Source organism: Osmerus eperlanus, chromosome 17 (assembly GCF_963692335.1).
Source record: "Osmerus eperlanus chromosome 17, fOsmEpe2.1, whole genome shotgun sequence".
In the NCBI taxonomy this organism is placed as follows: Eukaryota; Metazoa; Chordata; class Actinopteri; order Osmeriformes; family Osmeridae; genus Osmerus; species Osmerus eperlanus.
The window spans coordinates 7,008,821-7,029,794 of record NC_085034.1 but is presented as its reverse complement, the minus strand read 5'-3'; the positions used below and the strand labels follow the sequence as shown (position 1 = coordinate 7,029,794).

At 49.3% G+C, this 20,974-nt stretch overlaps 1 protein-coding gene across 1 annotated transcript in view; it reads left to right on the top strand.

The window, feature by feature from the left end:
* The window catches only part of cacna1c (calcium channel, voltage-dependent, L type, alpha 1C subunit), a 90,421-nt gene that overhangs the window by 59,522 nt on the left and 9,925 nt on the right, over window positions 1-20,974 (top strand). The window contains 29 exon segments of the mRNA XM_062483648.1: window positions 161-362; window positions 578-698; window positions 875-989; window positions 1,115-1,235; window positions 1,670-1,757; window positions 2,265-2,394; window positions 2,650-2,779; window positions 3,236-3,295; window positions 3,448-3,554; window positions 3,685-3,772; window positions 4,182-4,289; window positions 4,470-4,522; window positions 4,764-4,910; window positions 5,327-5,528; window positions 5,757-5,915; window positions 6,040-6,150; window positions 8,051-8,134; window positions 13,350-13,397; window positions 15,318-15,455; window positions 16,419-16,484; window positions 16,873-16,964; window positions 17,455-17,605; window positions 17,911-18,038; window positions 18,151-18,247; window positions 18,642-18,744; window positions 18,946-19,047; window positions 19,284-19,411; window positions 19,606-19,740; window positions 20,462-20,829. Of these exon segments, the coding sequence (XP_062339632.1) occupies window positions 161-362; window positions 578-698; window positions 875-989; window positions 1,115-1,235; window positions 1,670-1,757; window positions 2,265-2,394; window positions 2,650-2,779; window positions 3,236-3,295; window positions 3,448-3,554; window positions 3,685-3,772; window positions 4,182-4,289; window positions 4,470-4,522; window positions 4,764-4,910; window positions 5,327-5,528; window positions 5,757-5,915; window positions 6,040-6,150; window positions 8,051-8,134; window positions 13,350-13,397; window positions 15,318-15,455; window positions 16,419-16,484; window positions 16,873-16,964; window positions 17,455-17,605; window positions 17,911-18,038; window positions 18,151-18,247; window positions 18,642-18,744; window positions 18,946-19,047; window positions 19,284-19,411; window positions 19,606-19,740; window positions 20,462-20,829 (3,582 nt within the window).

Here is a 20,974-nt window from a genome sequence, read left to right as displayed (position 1 = left end):
TGGGTATTGTTGTCCAGACCGTAGTCTCTGTGTCCCTTACAAAATGGAACCTTCTCAGTAACTTCGTGCCTCATGTGGTTTTGGAGGAATGATGATTGCGTCCCCTAACCTGGTGCATCCTGGGCATCGTAGTCCTAACTGTTGTCTCTCTGCTTCCTAGATACTGGAACTCTCTCAGTAACCTGGTGGCGTCTCTGCTGAACTCGGTGCGCTCCATCGCCTCCCTGCTGCTGCTCCTCTTCCTCTTCATCATCATCTTCTCCCTGCTCGGCATGCAGCTCTTCGGAGGGAAGTTCAACTTTGACGAGACGCGACGCAGCACCTTTGACAACTTCCCCCAGTCACTGCTCACCGTGTTTCAGGTACTGGAGACACTCTCTTCTACTCTACTCTACTCGGTTCTACTCGGTTCTATTCTTTTGATTTTCATTATTGTCTGTTCTCTTCTATTCTATGGCGGTCTTTGCCGTTCCCTATTCTCACTCTAATCCGCTGAATTCTACTTTACTCGAACATACTTGTATCTATTCTATGCTATGCTATTTTGCTGTACTCGACTGTGTTTTCCTGTTTCCAGATCCTGACAGGAGAAGATTGGAACTCGGTCATGTATGACGGCATCATTGCCTACGGAGGCCCGTCCTTCCCAGGCATGCTGGTCTGCATCTACTTCATCATCCTCTTCATCTGCGGAAACTGTATCCTTCTCCGACCGCAGGACCAGAAGCAGGCAGCTACAGAGTGCTCTCAGTGAGAATGAGATCCAGAATGGTCAAAAAGTGACCCAGCAGGGGTCCATCGTCCATCATTGGCAGCATGGCTTCTGTAAACCATGTGATTGGCTGTGGTCCCTTAACCCCACCCCTCTAAACAGACATCCTCCTGAATGTCTTCTTGGCCATCGCCGTTGACAACCTGGCAGACGCAGAGAGTCTTACCTCGGCTCAGAAGGAGGAAGAGGAAGAGAAGGAGAGGAAGAAGTTGGCCAGGTGTGTGTGTGTGTGTGTGTGTGTGAGGGCATGTAGGCGTGTTTAAACATATACAGTGTATACACAGTATATATGTCTACATGTGAACTGGATCTGACCCTGTGCGGTGTTGCGTGTCCTGACAGAACGGTCAGTCCAGATAAGCGTCATAACAACGAGAAGCCTCCCCTGCAGCAGGAGAAGAAGGAGGAGAAGATCGAGCTCAAGTCCATCACCTCCGACGGAGAGACGCCCACCGCCACCAAGGTGAGACACGCACGCGCACACACACGCACGCACACACAGACACATGCACACTCGCACACACATACAGACGCACCCACACACCACACACACACCTCTGTGTCCCCTGGCTCTGCTGATAAAGGCAGAGCTTTACTTCTCGTTTTCAAACCTGCTGGGTCAGCCTTTCGTAAACGCAGCCGTCAGGCCTGCTGTCGTGCTACACCTGTAGAGACACACCTGGTGGGCCACACCTGGCGCTCTAGTTTCACACACTGCGAGCACACAATGTCACACGCTGTCATTCCATTCAACAGTGTTGTACAAACACGCTGGTGTAATGCCACAATGTATCCTAGGCCCTGTCTGTCTATCTATGTGTGTTGACTCCCCAATTGTGCCGTGTGTGTGTATGAAGCTTGGTTCTCCAGTGACGTTCTGACGTTCTGCGTTCCCAGATCAACATAGACACGGCGGATGAGAACGAGGAGAAGAACCCGTACCCCGCCAACGAGTTTCCAGGTAGCACAGTAACAGTGCTCAAAAGTAAGACTAGTGGATCTGGGGGAGGAACCATACCAGACAGAGGGCAGGAGCAGAAAACCGGGCCACACCGGAACCTCACACACACACACACACACACACACACACACACACGCACATAAATGTGGTTCACGCACATGTAATACACACAGGCACCCACACACACGTAACACGCACGCCATGTATAATCGGACACACTGTCACACAACTGTGTTCACAAACACGTCCGCGCTCAATCACGCGGAACCTCTATTTGACCGTCCACGGGTTCTGTCTCTCTCTTTCTGTCTGCTGGGCTTCTCCTGGGTAAATGTTGTCCCGTGTGTGTGTGTGTAAGTATGTGTTTGCTCTGAGTACAACACACCGATAATGCCAGCTATTTATTTGTGCAACAGCATGTGTTCTCTGATCCATTTTCTATTGACCATCTCATCTCCAATCCACTCCTAACCCCTCTTCTCTCTTCCCCTCGCCTCTCCTAACTTCTTTCCTCTCCCTCCCGTCCTCCAGGAGAGGAGGATGAGGAGCCAGAGATGCCCGTGGGCCCCAGGCCCAGGCCCCTGTCAGACGTCCAGATGAAGGAGAAGGCAGTGCCCATGCCTGAGGCCAGGGCCTTCTTCGTGTTTAGCCACACCAACAAGTTAGTACACCTCCACCTGCTCCTACACCTACATTCACCTGCTGTCGATTACAATTGCACAACTGTATGTAGAAGGAAACTCGGTAGACATGTAAACTGGTTGTTCCTTTCCTCTCTCCTTCGTCCCTTTGTTCTTCAATGTCCTCCCTCCCTCCTTCGCCCGCTCTCTCTCTCTCTCTCTCTCTCTCTCTCTCTCTCTCTCTCTCTCTCTCTCTCTCTCTCTCTCTCTCTCTCTCTCTCTCCCTCACTCCCCAGGTTCCGGATGCTGTGTCATAAGATTGTGAACCACAACATCTTCACCAACCTCATCCTCTTCTTCATCCTGCTGAGCAGCATCTCCCTGGCGGCTGAGGATCCTGTCAGGAACGTTTCCATCAGGAACCAGGTACACACACACACACACGTATTCACACGCACACTGTGCTTCCTCTTTGTCCTAGTCCCCCACCAGACTGTGGTTCTCCAGTCTTGGCTTCCCACACAACACGGTGTCTCTTAAGTGTCTCTAAGCAGCTCACCGTGCAGCCCTGACACTCTGTCTGTGTGCTGTTCTGCATACGCTTTTCTCCAAGGTAACGTACAAATAGTGCACTTAGTGAAGTGCAGTACAGAAAAGTACAGCAGGAGATAAAGGATCAGAAGTGCATAGTTATAACAGTATTTTGCTGGTCAGATTCAAGAAATGGTCTGGGTTTACTTAGCATACCAAAGCTGCCAGAAGATATATGATGTAATAAATAAGATATTATTGTACGTGAGTCTTTTCATGCATAATAATGTGTTAGGGTTAGTGTGTGTTATAATGTGTGTGTGTGTGTGTGTGTGTGTGTGTGTGCACTAGATCCTGGGGTATGCAGACCATGTCTTCACTGGCCTCTTCACCATTGAGATCATACTAAAGGTCAGAGTTCACATTTAGCCCTGTGTCAGAACTATCACTGGAGTATCCTTGTGACCTCTCTAAAGAATCGCACAACCTGTCGATACCTGGTGTGTGTGTGTGTGTGTGTGTGTGTGTGTGTGTGTGTGTGTGTGTGTGTGTGTGTGTCTCAGATGACGGCGTATGGAGCCTTCGTCCACAAAGGCTCGTTCTGCAGGAACTACTTCAACATCCTGGACCTGGTGGTGGTCAGTGTGTCCCTCATCTCCTCTGCAATACAGTGAGTACACACACACACACACGCACAGTTATTATTAGGATGAAATATCATATCACATAGGGGCGATGTAATAACATGCAGTGACATGCAGTAACGTTAACACACATGTAATAACTGAATCCCCCCTCAGGTCTAGTGCCATCAACGTGGTGAAGATCCTCAGAGTGCTCAGGGTGCTGCGGCCCCTGAGAGCCATCAACAGAGCCAAGGGCCTCAAGGTCAGACTCCCAGTCCATGGACTGATTGATTGGTTGATTGGTTGATGGGTGGGTTGGTTGATGGGTGGGTGGGTGGGTTAATTGGTTGATGGGTGGGTTGATTGATGGGTGGGTGGGTGGGTGGGTTGATTGGTTGATGAGTGGGTTGGTTGATGGGTGGGTGGGTTGATTGGTTGATTGGTGGGTTGGTTGATGGGTGGGTGGGTTGATTGATTGATTGGTGGGTTGGTTGGTTGGTTGATTGATCGGTGCAATTATCACATGAAAGTATTAGAATATCTCTCTCTCCCTCTCTCCCTCTCTCCCTCTCTCCCTCTCTCCCTCTCTCCCTCTCTCCCTCTCTCCCTCTCTCCCTCTCTCCCTCTCTCCCTCTCTCCCTCTCTCCCTCTCTCCCTCTCTCCCTCTACAGCACGTGGTTCAGTGTGTGTTTGTGGCCATCAGGACCATCGGAAACATTGTCATTGTCACCTCCCTGCTGCAGTTTATGTTCGCCTGCATAGGAGTCCAGCTCTTCAAGGTGAGGAGAGAGGGGATGTCAAGTATGTCAGTATCATATGTCAAAAATATATCATATATCAGGATGTATCAGGATATCAATATCAAGTAAAAATATATAATTATCATAGTTCTGTCATCATGTGGCGCCTGAATGTATTGACAACCTGTGTGTGTGCGTGCGTGTGTGTTCTGTCTTCAGGGCAAGTTCTACTCCTGCACAGACATCTCTAAGCAGACAGCGGCAGAATGCAGGTAACATGCTGGTTTAGCCAAATGAATACCAATATCATTCAGAAGATACCTATTGTAATTTGATTGGTGTTACTTTCTCTAACACCAAAACAATCTGTGTATTTGTTTGTGCGCATGTGTCTGTGTATGTTCTGTGTGCATGTTTTTGTGTGTCTGTGGTGCTGGCTGGCGTGCGTGCATGCTTGTGGTGCGCTTATGCGTGTGTGGTGTGCGTGCATGCGTGCGTGCGTGTGTCCTCCAGGGGTTCCTACATCATGTACAAGGACGGTGATGTTAGGAAGCCAGAGAGAGCTATGAGGAAGTGGGAGAACAGTGCCTTCAACTTCGATGACGTCCTCCAGGGCATGATGGCTCTGTTTGCCGTCTCAACCTTCGAGGGATGGCCAGAGTGTGTAACTACACACACACACACTTACACTTTGCCAGTGTGTGCGTGTGGCCCAGGATCATTACAGCTAACACTATACGCACACAACCACATGCACTTCAGATCTGACACAAGCTCAAAGATATTGCTCACACCCATAAAAATACACCACACACTAAGATACAGTATTTTCACATTGCTAGCACGTCTCAGGTCTAAAATTATATGTCTCCCTTCTCTTCCCCTTTCCCCATATTCTCCCCCTCCCTCCTCCCACACTCCCTCCCCCCCCCTCCCTCCCTCCCCCCCTCCCTCCTCCCACACTCCCTCCCCCCCCCTCCCTCCCTCCTCCCCCCCCTCCCTCCTCCCACACTCCCTCCACTCCCTCCCTCCCCCCCCTCCCTCCTCCCCCCTCCCTCCTCCCTCCTCCCACCCAGGCTGCTCTACCGCGCCATAGACTCCCACACGGAGGACATTGGCCCTGTCTACAACTACCGCGTGGTCATCTCCATCTTCTTCATCATCTACATCATCATCATCGCCTTCTTCATGATGAACATCTTCGTGGGTTTCGTCATCGTCACGTTCCAGGAGCAGGGGGAGCAAGAGTACAAGAACTGCGAGCTGGACAAGAACCAGGTGGGTGGAACTGGAACCCGGACGTGGAACCCGGAAACGTAGAACCAGGGGGAAAGACTGGGGACGGGAGAGACGGGGGACCTAGAAGCATGTGCATGTTCTGTCACGGACGTCAGGGGAACGTAGAACCAGGCCAGGGAGACGGGGACCTAGAGACCTAGAACTCAGGTGAAGATTCAGACCTAGAATTTAAAATGAGTGCACGCGTGTGTGTGTGTGTGTGTACAGCGTCAGTGTGTGGAGTACGCCCTGAAGGCTCGTCCACTGAGGAGGTACATTCCGAAGAACCAGTACCAGTACAAGGTGTGGTACGTGGTCAACTCCACCTACTTTGAGTACCTGATGTTCACCCTCATCCTGCTCAACACCATCTGTCTGGCCATGCAGGTAACTCACACGGCTGAGCAATCCAGAAATACTTGTTATCGATATGAACAAGCCTTTTTAGCCATCGTACTGTCATTGTATTGGTTGTGATGTGTTTGTGTGTGTGTGTGTGTGTCTACTACAGCACCACGGCCAGACGCGCTCCTTCAACGACGCCATGAACATCCTCAACATGCTCTTCACCGGGCTCTTCACTGTGGAGATGATCCTCAAACTCATCGCTTTCAAACCTCGGGTACGTCTGCATCCCCTCCCCCCCCCCCCCCCCCCCGCCCGCCTACTTCATCTAAGCGAGCTCATTGTTAGGTCTCTATTATAAGAACCTGTCTTCATGCTCCTCTCCATCCTAATGACTGTGTAATGAGGTCGCTGGTCCCAGACATGGTAATCTGAATGAGCTTGTATCTACACACAAAGACTTCGCCTTTCATTTAATGCCACCACTGTAACGCATTGATTCGACTTCATCTTCATTACAAATAAGAAGAACTATGTGAGGGGAAAATGCAAATCCTAACCACATCTCATCCGATGTTGTTTGGTTCTGTATACGTCTCCTTTTCACCTGTTGCTAAGTAACCTGGTAGGGGTTTGCTTCTCCAATTGAAACATGTCCCTTGGACAGGGTGAATACTAACATATGGAACTTCCTGTCTGCCGCCACCAGATGAAACAAGTTATCGACAGACGGATAACACCCCATAAAAATCCCCAATGGGTTGCTTAGCGACGGTGGGCTCGGTTATAGATTGACCGCCTGACATTACATCTTTGTGGACCTGGGATCCATTTTTTATTCTGTTGATGTACAACCAGTGTTCTAATTGAGGAGATGCTTGGAGAGGCACAGGATATTTGTGACTGTGTTATAAATACCAACCAATTAGGCCCTGACCATAAAAATACTGTAGAACCATGCACTTCTGATCCTTGATCTTCTGCTGGGTTATGCACTATTTGTACATTGCTTTAGAGGTGGGGGTGGGAGGAGGGTCCTGGTCATCCCATGAGATTTTAGTGCTGTTAGTGTTACCCATCATGCACCTCTGGGAACCCTCCCCAAGGCTTTCCTCTGACATAATTAGAACACTGTCTATATCTGTCTGAAGATCTCCGGACCTCTCCTGTCCTCTGTTGACATTTGGCATGCGGCGGTGTGAAAGTGGATGATTCAAAAGTGTCTAACTTTATTTAAAAACATGTTGCTCTGAACAGGAAATCCCTGCTGGACTACTTCCTCTGACACTTCCTCAGTTCAGGAAGTGACATTACACTAATGGCACCTTTTTCTATGCAGGAGGACCAGGAGCAACTGCCTGAGCAGTTGCAGTCACAGCCTTCTCTGCTGACTCTCATTAACAGCTACTGCTAGCTACCATTTAGAGTTTGACACAGTGGAAAGTCAGAATGTGTGCAGATTGACTAGATAATACTAGTATCACAAGACCAGTATTAAACTATGAGGATATACTACCATGTTTGTCACACTTACTGTAACAATCCCACTTTACCTACAAGGTTGTCATCGGTAGGTTCATCCCCACCACACCAGTACACCCCTGCCCCCCCACCCCTCCTTACTGAGCCCACCAAGACAGAAGCATTAGTCCTTGTTTGCCTGTAGGCTAAACAAGGTATAGTTATACGCTGGACTGACTGGTAACTTCTTACCTCTGTGGCAGTGTAATACTATTTGTCATCGCTACTTTCAGTACACTAAACCATGCTAAGCTATGCTAAACTATGCTAAGATATGCTGAGCTATGCAGTACTATGCTAAACTAATTATAAGTAGCTTACACCTACCATCATACCCGCACTTCCCAATCAAAGGAAGGTAGAGCTAACAACAAAAAGTTAAGCTTAAGGGAGTAGAGTTTTGTAAGATCTGTTTAGCATTTGCTTTGGCTTTGTTGGCATCCATGCACAGGTTACTAAATTAGTAGCGCTTTAGAATACTAATATTAATGTATCAATGTACTGTGTAACTCCTGCTAAACACAATCGAGGACTGAGGCGAGGCCCCTTCTGGACAGATAAAGGTCTGCAGATTTCCCTTGAATAATGCCTGTCTAACTTGCCTCTCTTACCCCCCTCCTCCCCCCTCCTCCACCTGCCCCCCCTATCCTGTATAGGGTTACTTTAGTGATCCCTGGAATGTTTTTGACTTCCTCATCGTAATTGGCAGCATTATAGACGTCATTCTCAGTGAGATCAACGTAAGTACATCGCCACCTCTCTCTCTGCACTCGCTCTGTCTCTCTCTCTCTTTTCCTGTCCTCCCTTTCTCCTTACTTCCCTTCTTTCTTTTCTACCTTTGTCCTCTCTTCGTGGCTATCGTGTCTCCCACACCGCGCTCTGGTGTTGTATCTCTCCCCCCCCCGCCTCTCCCCTACCTCCGCCCTCCCTCCATTCTAAAATCTCCAACATGGCCGCCGCCTTTGGGGTTCTCGGCATTTCCAGCACCAGGTGATGAAACAGGCTCCTCCTCGGGTATTACCAAGCACTTATAGCAACAGGCCAGGGTTCCGCATAGGTTCTCCAAGGGTTCTCATAGTCAGGACTACTGTTCTAAGCAGAGAGCTAAGACTATTTTTGCAAAAGACTGTGACGTGTCCCAGGTTTCCCTTTCCACTAACTGCTAACTAACCGACTAACCATAGTATCCCGCCTATGATTTCACAAGAAGTGGTTTTGGTGGTGATTTTGTTGTTGTTTACTGTTGTTTATTATTGTTGTTTATTGTTGTTGATGTTGATTTCCCACATGGACAAGCATGACCGGCCGTCCTCAGCTCCTCCTGATCATCTCGCGGATTTCACTCCTTTATTTCCGCTCCTCTTTTCAAGCTGTCGTTTAATTTTACGATTTTCTCCCCCCCTTTTCTCTTCGACTAAACACCAACGTTCATATATAACTGTTATCTTTCTTTTTTTCTCTTCTCTCCTTTTTTCTTTTCATTTCATTTTTTTGTATGTCGTTGTCGTTGTCGTCTCCTGTTTTGTTCATCCCCAACGCAGCATTATTTTGTCGATGCATGGAACACATTTGACGCCTTAATAGTTGTGGGTAGCATTGTTGACATAGCTATCACTGAGGTGAACGTAAGTAGCCCACTTTCCACCTCCTCCTGCCTGCCTTCCTGCCTGCCCCCCACCCCCTCCCTCGTTGCTCAACCTTGACTGAGCATCAGTAGAACAAACAAACTGTTGCGTTGTCTCACGGTTTGGTTTGCTCTCACATTCTGGTTTGGCTCTTAATGATGAATCATTTCAATGGGAGAACCCTTCGGTTCTCCAGGCATGGTGAATGACTGTGGAGCATGATGGAAAACAGGGGTGATATATTCTGGCCCCAGATGCAGACGCAGTAAACAAACTTGGCCCGAGAACAACCGCAGATACGGGAAATTTATGTAAATGTATTTATGAATTCACTCAGACTTGAGCTCTATAATATCCCTATGAACAAAGCTGAATGGGCTGGATGCCCTAGCAGGTGTCTGGTGGTTAACCTGATGGGTGTAGTCTAAGTGTATTTCTATTCATAGCGAGAACTCTATCTCTTTCCCCTAGAAGGCCATTCAGAGAACAGCCGAGGCAAGTGTTCGATCAAGACAATAGGACTACAGCGTCTAAGTGTATCTCTAGTTCAGGTTGTTCTTCTAGAACGCAGCGAGCACGTCCGTCGTCGCTTCATAAACCTTACGATTCTCTGGAGCAGCATAGCGGCTACCCTGCCTTGGTTCTTTTCACAAGACAAGAACCTCACTCAGAACCGTGCTTAAGAAGAACCACACTCAACTGCAGCCACACCTTCACAAGAACCACTCTTGGAACCCCACTAGGGAAAGAAGGAGAAAAACAAAGATAAGTTAAAGCCAGAGAGAGAGAGAGAGAGAGAGAGACACTCAAAGGACATGCTAGGGTCACTGCCTGAGAACCAGACCAAAGTCTTTGAATTATTTAACACACAGTGTACACAGAATGTGATTTGGAAGTGGGTACTTGATGATCATAGCCTAGAGAACCAAATTGTTTCAATTTATGCATCTTTCATTACAGTCCATAGTCACTCAGCCCAGTCTGTACACAAGAGATGAGCCTGTTGTAACATCAGTGACAATGTCATTACTTCCTGCAGTGCTGTATGAATGAGAGAGTGTCTTTCAGAAAGAGTCTTTCAGCGTTGCCCTTGACAGGTGTATATTCTATACAAACGAGAGAAATAGACACAGTCTTGGCGTCAGCCCTGACAGGTGTAGAGTCATCCAGCATCATTCTATACACACAAAAGAAAAAGAGTCTCAGCATTTCACCTGACAGGTGACAAGTATCCCGGCATTACTCTGTCCCAGGTGCTGCAGTGTGCGTTCTTGTCTTTGAAAGTGAAGCTATCTGTCACGGAGGAGACGATGTCAAAGGTTTTAATGAACGACAACATTGTCGACTTAGCCCTCGTCCGGCCAGAGATATACACCCTCCCGTTTCCACCATCTCTGTTCGACAGTCCACAGACTGACACGGTGTGGCTGCCGTTTGGGTGGTTTGTTTGTTTATGTTTTTGTTTCCTCTACATCTAACCTCTCTAACCCTGGGCATGACCCCGGTCTTCTGTCTCAGTCCTCGGGTGTTTGGCTGAGAGAGTGACCTGCTGTTACCGAGCCTTGCATCGTAGCTGAGTGGATAACTTGTTGTTTTTATAAGTAAACCTCTCTGCGACTCTGCACAGAGATTGACGACGTCAAAACCCGATACCTTGTCTTACCTCATCCTCCTGGGTGTGTGTTGGCATACCTCTAATTAAACTGGGCCACGATTTGGAACGACCCCGCCTCCGACCTCATACCTACAACTCTTCCCAGAATCCATTTTTTTGCTCCCGCCAGCAGGTGCTTTTCCCATAATGTCCTTTTCCGTTCAATTTTCCGTTGGGTTTTTTTCTGTTTGGGATTGGTTTGTCTAAGACGTAGTAGTTACCTGAGGTGGTTTTGAAGCGTTTGTAGTGTCTTGCAGGCGATGCCACCGATATCTGCATCTCTCCGCCCCCCCTCCCTCCTCTTCTCTCTGGAATGCCTCTCTCTCTCTCCCTCTCTTTTCCTCCCTCCATCTCTCTCTGGCCTGAGTTCTTCAGTGCACTTTATTCTTCTTTATGGATGTTTTCTTCTCTCTCTCTTCTGATTGGTTTGTGGTGCTCTTGCTCAGCCAAAATGCAAGCTGGGTAATCTGGGTCTCCTCTCTAACGATAGGCCCGGTGTGTGCGTCACTTGACTTTTTACACCAATCACAATGGTTGATTTATATTGAGCACAGCTATTGATTCACAAGCCAACCTTCAAAATGAGTCTAAAATCTAATCTTAGAATCGACAGGTACGTCCCAAATGACATAAAACTATCAAAATTCCATAAAATACTAATCAAACTGTAGTCCAAATCAAACCAGTAACCTAAACAACTGTGAAATCCAATCAGAGCAGTCCAATGATGGACAGAGAGAGACCCAGCTCACCCAATGATCTGAACTGTGTTGATCATGTGACATGAGAGCAAACCTGCTCTTGAAATGAAATTGTGTTTTTACGTTTTACTGAACGGAGTTGTAGCTATGTTGAGCAGTAACGGTTGACTGTATGACAGGCCGCACTGGCACAGCAGGAATGGATGTTGAGATGCCTCCCTGGTATCATTACAAGTGACATTGTGTACTGCGCCCAGAGTCGAATAATCCTGACACATGCACGTTTTCTCTCAACCAGTCCCCTCCAGTTTTACTACACTACGACCATGACCCTAATAGTGCTTGAAAACAGGGTTGGAGTTCGACTAAAACTCAGTTCCGATTCACGAAATGCTGCAAGTGAATTAAGATTAGATTCCCGAACAGGAGGGGAAAAAACGATACAAATCATTGTGGAGGGCAATGGGTTATCTTCAATTCACTTTACGATCACTGAGTGAATCGCGATTCGAACTGAACTCAGATCGACCCTTGACCCTCAGACACAGCCAGAAATCCTGAGAGGGGTCTATCTGTAATGGTATTGCCCAGTCGATGCTGTGGCTGTTTTGGTAGTACACCTGCAGTGGGGGGGTCTTAAAGAGCTGAAGATCATTGCAGAACAGCCAGTTAACTAGCTGTTAACTAGTTAACCAACTCTGTTAGAACCTTTACTCCAGTAGACCCCTGAAGCTACCGTTAGCATGTAGCTACATAATGTCATCCATAGTTACTACCCACTACCCTGAAGACCTTCCTCAATACCCACACACCTTTCCTGTCTCGATCATATGCAACTGCACACGAACACACACACACACACACATGCATGCAGGCATGCACACCACACACACACATAGCAATGCCACTAAACATCTAAGAAAGTGAACACATTAACAGACACATTGTGAACATACACTGTTTCACTCAAACACATACACACACACACACACTTCATCACACAAGCAACAGGCAACACTCCAAAGGTCCATCCCCATTGGCCAGGGATCGTTGGGTTGGGGTTTCCCTATAGGGAGAGGCGTTGTGTGTAAGAAATCACAACCCTGGCTAAGCCTAGAGAGAACCTACAGGCCTCACATCCACCCCATTGGTGTAAACCAGTGCCCCCTACAGTCCACACTGCACCACTGCACTCCAGAACCATTCCCAGCTGTGTGTTTCTTTGGGCCTAATCCAACAGGCCAGGGTCCAGTCAGCAGGCTGCAGTACTGGTGATGGCCAGTGGATGGCTCCCTACTGTGGGACCATGCACTGGACCTCCCTGTCACTAACCCTGTGGTACAATCAGAAACTAACTGTGTTCATGCTGTAGGAGTGTAGCCAGGCTGGTGGAAAGACAGAGATTACTATAGAGACGCCTCTCTGCATTCCTAGACACACACACACACAAACTCATACAGATGCATTTATACACACACACATGTGTACTGTACAAATACAAACATACACGCATACACACAAACCCACACACAACCACAAATGCAGACACACATCTACACATAGACACACACTTGAGAAGACACATGCATGAATGTTTCTTTTCCCTGCGGCTAGTAGGATATTCCAACACGACAAACATAAAACTTCAATATCCCACAATAAAGCAAAATACTATAAACCTATAAAAAAAACATATTGCCCCCTATAACCTCATATAAACCCCCCTTCACACACACGCACCCGCACATAGGGTGGTCAGGTTTACCTTTGAACCCCATCCCTCCACCTCTGGGATGTCTAGTCTGTGTGTGGGTCTCCATTCCCAGAATGATGGACAGGTAGAATGCCAAGAGATATGAAGAGGGGTGTGATCGACTGCCCCGCACACACACACAAACACACGCGCGCACACACACACAGTGTCCCAGAGAGGTGTGCGCTACTATAGCTTTGATCTGTGTGCCTTTCTTTAAAGCCAGCTGACTCCTCCCCGTCTTCCCATGCCCCTGTGGTAAGACCAATGGTACGGACCCACGGTAACCCTCGTCGCCCCTCCTCCTCCATCCCTCCATCTCCTCCACTCACTTGCCTCGTCCCGCCAGCCCCCCCCCCCCCCACCACCACCAGCACCTGCAGCATGTCACCTCTATATGTGTGAGTGTGAGTGTGAGTGTGAGTGTGAGTGTGAGTGTGAGTGTGAGTGTGAGTGTGAGTGTGAGTGTGAGTGTGAGTGTGAGTGTGTGTGTGTGTGTGTGTGTGTGTGTGTGTGTGTGTGTGTGTGTGTGTGTGTGTGTGCGTGTGTCAGGGCACCGTACTGTGCAAACATACTAAGGCTGGGTCTTCTGTCAGTCGGTCAGTGGCTACTGTGTTTCCATGGTGCTCCTGCCCGGCCTCCCCTCCCCCTTACTCCCCCCTCTTTTAGTGTGATCTTCCTGGTGCTTTGTCATTGGTGCGTCCCGTCATGTTCATGCCGACATACTCTCTCTCTTGCTGTCTCTCTCTCTCTCTTCCTGTCTCTGTCTCTCTTTTTCTCTGTCTTTTTCTCTCTCTCCTCAACCTCTAAAGATTTCCTATATTTCTGTCTGTCTATATTTCTGTCTGCTTCTCTCTCTCTCTCTCTCTCTCTCTCTCTCTCTCTCTCTCTCTCTCTCTCTCTCTCTCTCTCTCTCTCTCTCTCTCTCTCTCTCTCTCTCCCCGTCTCTCTCTCCGTCTCTGTGTGGCTGTTTAGCCCCCCCTGCTGTTCAGCCGTGGTACTGCTCCTACAGTGTTAGCGCAGAAACGGTGGCCCCAGGACAAACAGCAACAAACGCATCAATACAGGCTCTTTACGTACCCCTTAATTGTTTGTTTGTTTGGTAACAGTTGCTAACTATTGTTGTTGTCATTGTGTCTGTTAGTGTAATGTAGTCGGTACTGTCCTTGGTGAACTTCTGTTTATGTGATAGATCGTTTTTGTTGTTTTTGTGATGTGTGCGGACTGTTTTATGACCGTGGGAGTCATGTCTATCTCAAAGAACTAGTCCAGATGTTAGCAGAACACAGATTAGAAATATTTTATACTTCTTAATGGAGATGAGTAAATACATTTTACTTGAGAGATGAAGGTGACAAAATAGCATTTCAGATTCTACCAGAGCTAGATGACCTTCCTGGAGACTGATAGATGAACTACGGATGAAGAGAGCAGAGGTAGTTGGAGAGCGGGGGAGGAGGAGAAGAGAGGTAGAGATCCAGTGCAGAGGAGGAGGAACAGAGGTATAAATGGAATGCAGAGGAGAAGGAGGGGAAAGGAGAAGGAGGGGTGGATCGAAGGTAAAGGAGGAGGGCAGAGGAGGAGTATAAGATGCTGTATAGGATCTGTTTGTTGTCATGTGACTCCTGGGGCCACAAGAGAGCGTGAGCCCGATTCTCTCCTGAACTCTTTTGTAGGTTGTTTTTGATGGGACTTTGTAGGACGCAACAGACCATTTTATTAACTGAATGTGTGTCTGTGTGTGTGTCTGTGTGTGTGTCTGTGTGCGCGCGCCCATTTCTATGCTTGTTCGTATCCACATCTTTCTGTGGGTATTCACATGCATACAAACATGTATGTGGATGTGTGTCAACGCCTGTGTGCATTTGTGTTTCTTTATGTGTGTCAATATTGACACGTGTGTGGGTGTGGTCATATCTGTGTGGGTCCATTCTTATGTGTGTGCGTGCGTGTCCAAACGTGTGTGTGTGTGTGTTCATACCTGTGTGTACGTGTCCATTCTTGTGTGTCAAAAACCCACGTGTGGTCATTCTTGTGCGTGTGTGTGTGTGTGTTTCCATACCTCTGTGTGTGTGTTTCCATACCTGCATGTGTGTGTGTGTGTGTTTCCATACCTGTATGTGTATGTGTGTGTGTCCATACCTGTATGTGTGTGTCTGTGCTTGTTGACGTCCGTGAACCCAACAAAAGGGACTACAAAACTCGGAGGATAACGCCAGGATCTCCATCACCTTCTTCCGACTGTTCCGTGTGATGAGGCTGGTCAAGCTGCTGTCTCGGGGGGAGGGGATTCGGACCCTGCTGTGGACCTTCATCAAGTCATTCCAAGTGAGGGGAGACTCGGACCAACATGCTTACAGCCAGGCTAGAGCGCTGACGGGGGGCAACTCTCACCTGGAGAGGAGGGGCTGGTGGGGCAGGGGCTGGACCTCCAACCAACTCTCACACCATCGTCTGTTTTCAGACTAGTTGTGGTAGTAGTCTCTCCATCTCTCCCTATCGGTCTTTCTCAATTGAATTGGTTTCATATTTTTATGGTTGTAGTGCATCATGTAGGTTCTATATCTACGACACACATATACAGTAACTGTCACTCACACACGTAACAGAAATCACGGACACTATGGTTGGAGGTGGGGTCTGGCTCCATCAGCACCCTCTGTGGGCGGGAGTGCTCCCTGCAGGCTGCCATGAAGCAGGGAGGGGGTGTAGCTCACATCCGCTCTGACCCCTGACCCCCCATCAGCATGTTATCATCCCCCCCCCTCACTTTTAGCTCCACACTAATAAGTTTAAAGGGTTCCCCCAGGACCCTCTCCATAAGGCCATGGTTACAGAGCACTCCACCACAAGCACAAATCATTTGATGAGTAGTCGGTAAGATGGGACTCTTCCTCCTGGGTGGTGGGTGGGGGTGGTGGTCCTGAGGCGTGCCGCTGCGTCACCCCTCTCTCCTTCTCACTTTCTATCTCTCCCTCCCTCTGTTCTCCCTCTCTCTTACGCTCTCCTTCTCCCTTTCTTTACTCTCTCTCTCTCTCTCTCTCTCTCTCTCTCTCTCTCTCTCTCTCTCTCTCTCTCTCTCTCTCTCTCTCTCTCTCTCTCTCTCCTGGCAGTTTTGACTGCCCAATAAAGGTATCTTTGAGGTCTCTCTCTCAGCAGTACGCTTCATGACCCCACGCCTCCGCACGCCGGCACAGGAAGTAGAACAGGAGCGAGGCTGTCCAATGATTTGCCAGGCTGTTGTTGCGGTCTGGTGTGACCGCGTGTGCTGACGTGTGTCTCTCCCCCCAGGCCCTCCCCTATGTAGCGCTGCTAATAGTGATGCTCTTCTTCATCTACGCTGTCATCGGCATGCAGGTAAGACCCCCCTCTCTCTGCCGCAGGGTCGCTGTCTCTCCACCTGCTTTTTTCCCCCCTCTCTCTCTCCGTCCTTCGTTCCCTCTCTCTCCTCCAGCCAGTGTCGTCCTGTCTGTCGGGCGGTGTGTGGTTCCGGTGGTTCTGTGTTCTCTCCTGTTTTCTCCGCCGTGGAACCCTGGTGTCCATCCATTCTTCTGTGTGCTTGTATCGGTGTTGAGTAGCTTTCTTCTGGTTGGCCCTGTCCCTCCCTCTCTCCTCTCTTTACCTCTCCTCTCTTCTCCTTTTCCTCTCTTCTCTCCTTCTTACTTCTTCTGCTCTTGGTCCTGTACTGATTTCATTTCCTGCGTGCTGACCTCATTTCCTGTATGTACAACCCCCCCTCCTCCAGATGTTTGGTAAGATAGCTCTGAGGGACCACAGCGAGATCAACAGGAACAACAACTTCCAGACGTTCCCCCAGGCTGTGCTGCTCCTCTTCAGGTGAGGAGAACCCTGCCCTCCCCCAGAACCTCCGTCTTTTCCGATATCTAACCCAATGTTCAAGAACTTCCCTGAAGGTTCGAGAAGCTCTCTATCAATAGAATATCCGACCTAATGTTCAAGAACCTCCCCGAACGTTCTAGAAGCGCTCTGTCCCAGGTAAGCTGCCATGCAGTGGGACTACATCTGAACGCTACATGGCTCTACTGTACCTCCCTGTAGTTTCATCTAGGATGCTATACAGAAGGAGGAGACAGATCTTATACCCTCTCTCTCCTTCTGTGAGTAGATGAGTAGATCCTAAAGTGTTTGTAGTATACAAACACATAGTGTGACACCTGTGTGTGTGTGTGTGTGTGTGTGTGTGTGTGTGCATGCGTGTATTTGTGTCTGTATGACTGCATACAAATCTGTGTGTGCACCTGCATGCATGTGACTGTCTGTGTGTGTGTGTGTGTGTGTGTGTGTATGCGCGTGCACCTGTACCCAGGTGTGCCACGGGCGAGGCGTGGCAGGAGATCATGCTGGCGTGCCAGCCCACCCGGCCCTGTGAGATGGGCTCCGAGGTGGGCAGCGAGGACTGCGGCAGCCAGTTCGCCATCATCTACTTCGTCAGCTTCTACATGCTGTGCGCCTTCCTGGTAAGTACGGTGCACTGGATGGGACAAACCTGGCACGGGAGAAAACCTAGTGAGGTTAGGTCCACGATACTTACCACGGACGTTCTTAGCATGGTTCTCTATCGCTATCATTAGAGGGATACAAATACATTTGTATTTGATTCGTGTAATTCTGGTAAGATAACACTTGGACTGGATGGATGGATGGAGAGAGACAGAGAGATGGATGGATGGACAGATAGATGAACAGAGACTGGATTTATGGTTGATTGATTGATTGGCTGACCGACCGACTGACTGATTTATTGTTGTGCTGTCTGTCTCAGATTATCAATCTGTTTGTGGCTGTCATCATGGACAACTTTGACTACCTGACCCGGGATTGGTCCATTCTGGGGCCGCATCACCTGGACGAGTTCAAGAGGATCTGGGCTGAGTACGACCCTGAGGCCAAGTAAGACCCTTGTCACTGTGTGTTCTCTCCAGGGGTAGGATATAGAGCCTGTCTGTGTGTGTGTTCTCTCCAGGGGTAGGATCTAAATCCTGTCTGTGTGTGTTCTCTCCAGGGGCAGGATCAAGCACCTGGATGTGGTGACTCTGCTGAGGAGGATCCAGCCACCCCTGGGCTTCGGGAAGCTCTGTCCCCACAGGGTGGCCTGCAAGGTGGGTCCAGTCACTCACAACAGGGGGGGTAGGTGTAGCTCAGCGGTAGAGTATCGGACTGCAGGTCAAGAGGTTGTAGGTTCAAATTCCCCCCGGTGTGTCGCTGTGGATCTTGCAAGTGTTTGCAAATCGTCTCTTGAGAATTGCTGTTGCTTAATAAATAATGAAGTCATGTTAATGATGTTCTCTTTTCTGTGTGTTTCTGTCTCTGTGTCTGCATCTTGGTTTCTCTCCATGTGTTTCTGTGTGTGTATCTCTGTGTTTTTGTGTGGATATCTCCATGTGTGTGTGTGTGTCTGTCCGAGTGTGTTTCTGTGCATCTCTGTGCGTCTGTGTGTGTCTATCTCCATGTCTCTGTGTGTATCTGTCTGTGTGTGTGTCTCTGTGTCTGCAGCGTCTGGTGTCCATGAACATGCCGCTGAACAGTGACGGGACGGTCATGTTCAACGCCACCCTGTTCGCCCTGGTCCGCACCGCTCTCAGGATCAAGACTGACGGTAATACACATACACACACACACAAAACACACAGATACATAGACATACACACAGATACACACACATATGCCGATACACACGTACACCGACATGCGCACACACACAATCACAATTTTGCAAGTTTGAATGATTTGACTGTAAATTGATCAATGTGTGGATGTGCCTGTGTGTGTGTGTGTGTGCGTGTGTGTGTGTGTGTAGGTAATTTGGAGCAGGCTAATGAGGAGCTGAGGGCCATAGTGAAGAAGATCTGGAAGAGAACAAGCATGAAGTTGCTGGACCAGGTGGTGCCCCCTGCTGGAGGTCAGTCTCTTCACAGCCTCTCAACACATGGACGTGAACGAATGAGCGAATGAATGAATGAGTAGCAAACAAATAAACTCTGCGAGTGAATGGAGGAATGAATGAACAGAGCACGTGTGAATGAATGCCTCAATGACTGAATGGATGAGTGGATGAATGAGTAAGTGTATGCATAGTTGAACAGATGAACGAATGAAGGGACAGTGGAGTGAGCGACCCTGCGTGTCTGTCCCTAGACGATGAGGTGACGGTGGGGAAGTTCTATGCCACCTTCCTGATCCAGGAATACTTCCGGAAGTTCAAGAAGCGTAAGGAGCAGGGTCTGGTCGCTAAGGTACCCCCCAAGACTGCTCTCTCTCTGCAGGTGGGCTGTCACACACACACAGATTCTCCCTCACACACACATACACACACATCCCCGTTCTCAAACACACGCAGCAACATCCACTGAAGGTGGAATCGATGACACTATTGTTAACTTTCTGCTCGCCTGCTGTACCTGTGTGAATGTGTGTGTGTGTGTATGCATGTGTATGTGTGTGTGTGTGTGTGTCGCAGGCGGGCCTGCGGACGCTCCATGACATGGGCCCGGAGATCCGACGGGCCATCTCCGGTGACCTCACCGTGGAGGAGGAGCTAGATAAGACCCTGAAGGAGCCCACGTCGGCAGCCTCGGAGGACGATATCTTCAGGGTAAAGGTCGGCTACACCACCCCCACACACCCCGCCCTGCCACCCTCCCTGCCACCCCAAGGCCCCTCAACCATCGCTTCTGCTGCCGGAGCTTCTAAGATCCACCAGCCGGCCATCCCACCCAGAACCCACAATTTGGAGGAGAAGAAGACTGTGCTAGCACACTGAACTAAAGCCATATAAGCCCATATGTCTTCATGAAGCTGACGCACATCTTCAGATCTCACCTTGTCATCTGTGCCTGGCTCACCAAACCACCCTGGTTACATTTCTCTTAAGGGCGAGCGAGACCGTTTTGGCACACACAGCGTTCTTGGCACACTGAGCTAAAGCCCCCAAACGATTAGCTTTGTGGTGTTAACACAGCTCTCTGGGCCACAAGAAAGGTACATCATCTGTGTGTGCTCAGCAAACCACCTCTATGACATCAGTTCCTGCCACCGTTGCCGCCTCAGGCCGAGTCATCCTCATCAAGACTGAACAGTATAGAGATGAAAGCCTCTCTGTATACACAGTACATGAGTTACATAAGTTCCCATGCCTACACAGTACAACCATTATAAAAGATGCAAACCTGCATGCCTACACAGTATACACAGCATAGAGATAAAGCATATCGATACAAGCCTGATGCTACAGTTGGACATATGTAGCTAATCTCCTCTTTCTGTTTTCTCTCCCCCCCCCCCCCCCACACCCAAATCCTCTCTCCTGTCCACAGCGAGCGGGCGGTCTCTTCGGTAACCACGTCAACTACTACAACCAGAGTGACGGCCGCGGCACCTTCCCGCAGTCCTTCACCACGCAGCGTCCCCTGCACCTCAGCAAGGCGGGCAGCCCCGGCGAGGGCGAGTCCCCGTCTCACGACAAGCTGGTGGACTCCACCACCTTCACGCCGTCCTCCTACTCCTCCTCCGGCTCCAACGCCAACATCAACAACGCCAACAACACGGGCATGGTGGTGCCCGGGGGCCCGGGGGGCATCAGCCGCTTCCCCAGCCCCACCATCAGCACCGTGGACGGGCAGAGCGGACCCCCCCTCACCCCCATCCTCCTACCACGCTCTGCATGGTGCTTCCCTCCCAAGAGGTGGGTGCTGGCTCTCTCTCTCTCTCTCTCTCTCTCTCTCTCTCTCTCTGTGTCTCTCTCTCTCTCTCTCTCTCTCTCTCTCTCTCTCTGGGTCTGTCTGTCTCTCTCTCTCTGGGTCTGTCTGTCTGTCTCTCTCTCTCTCTCT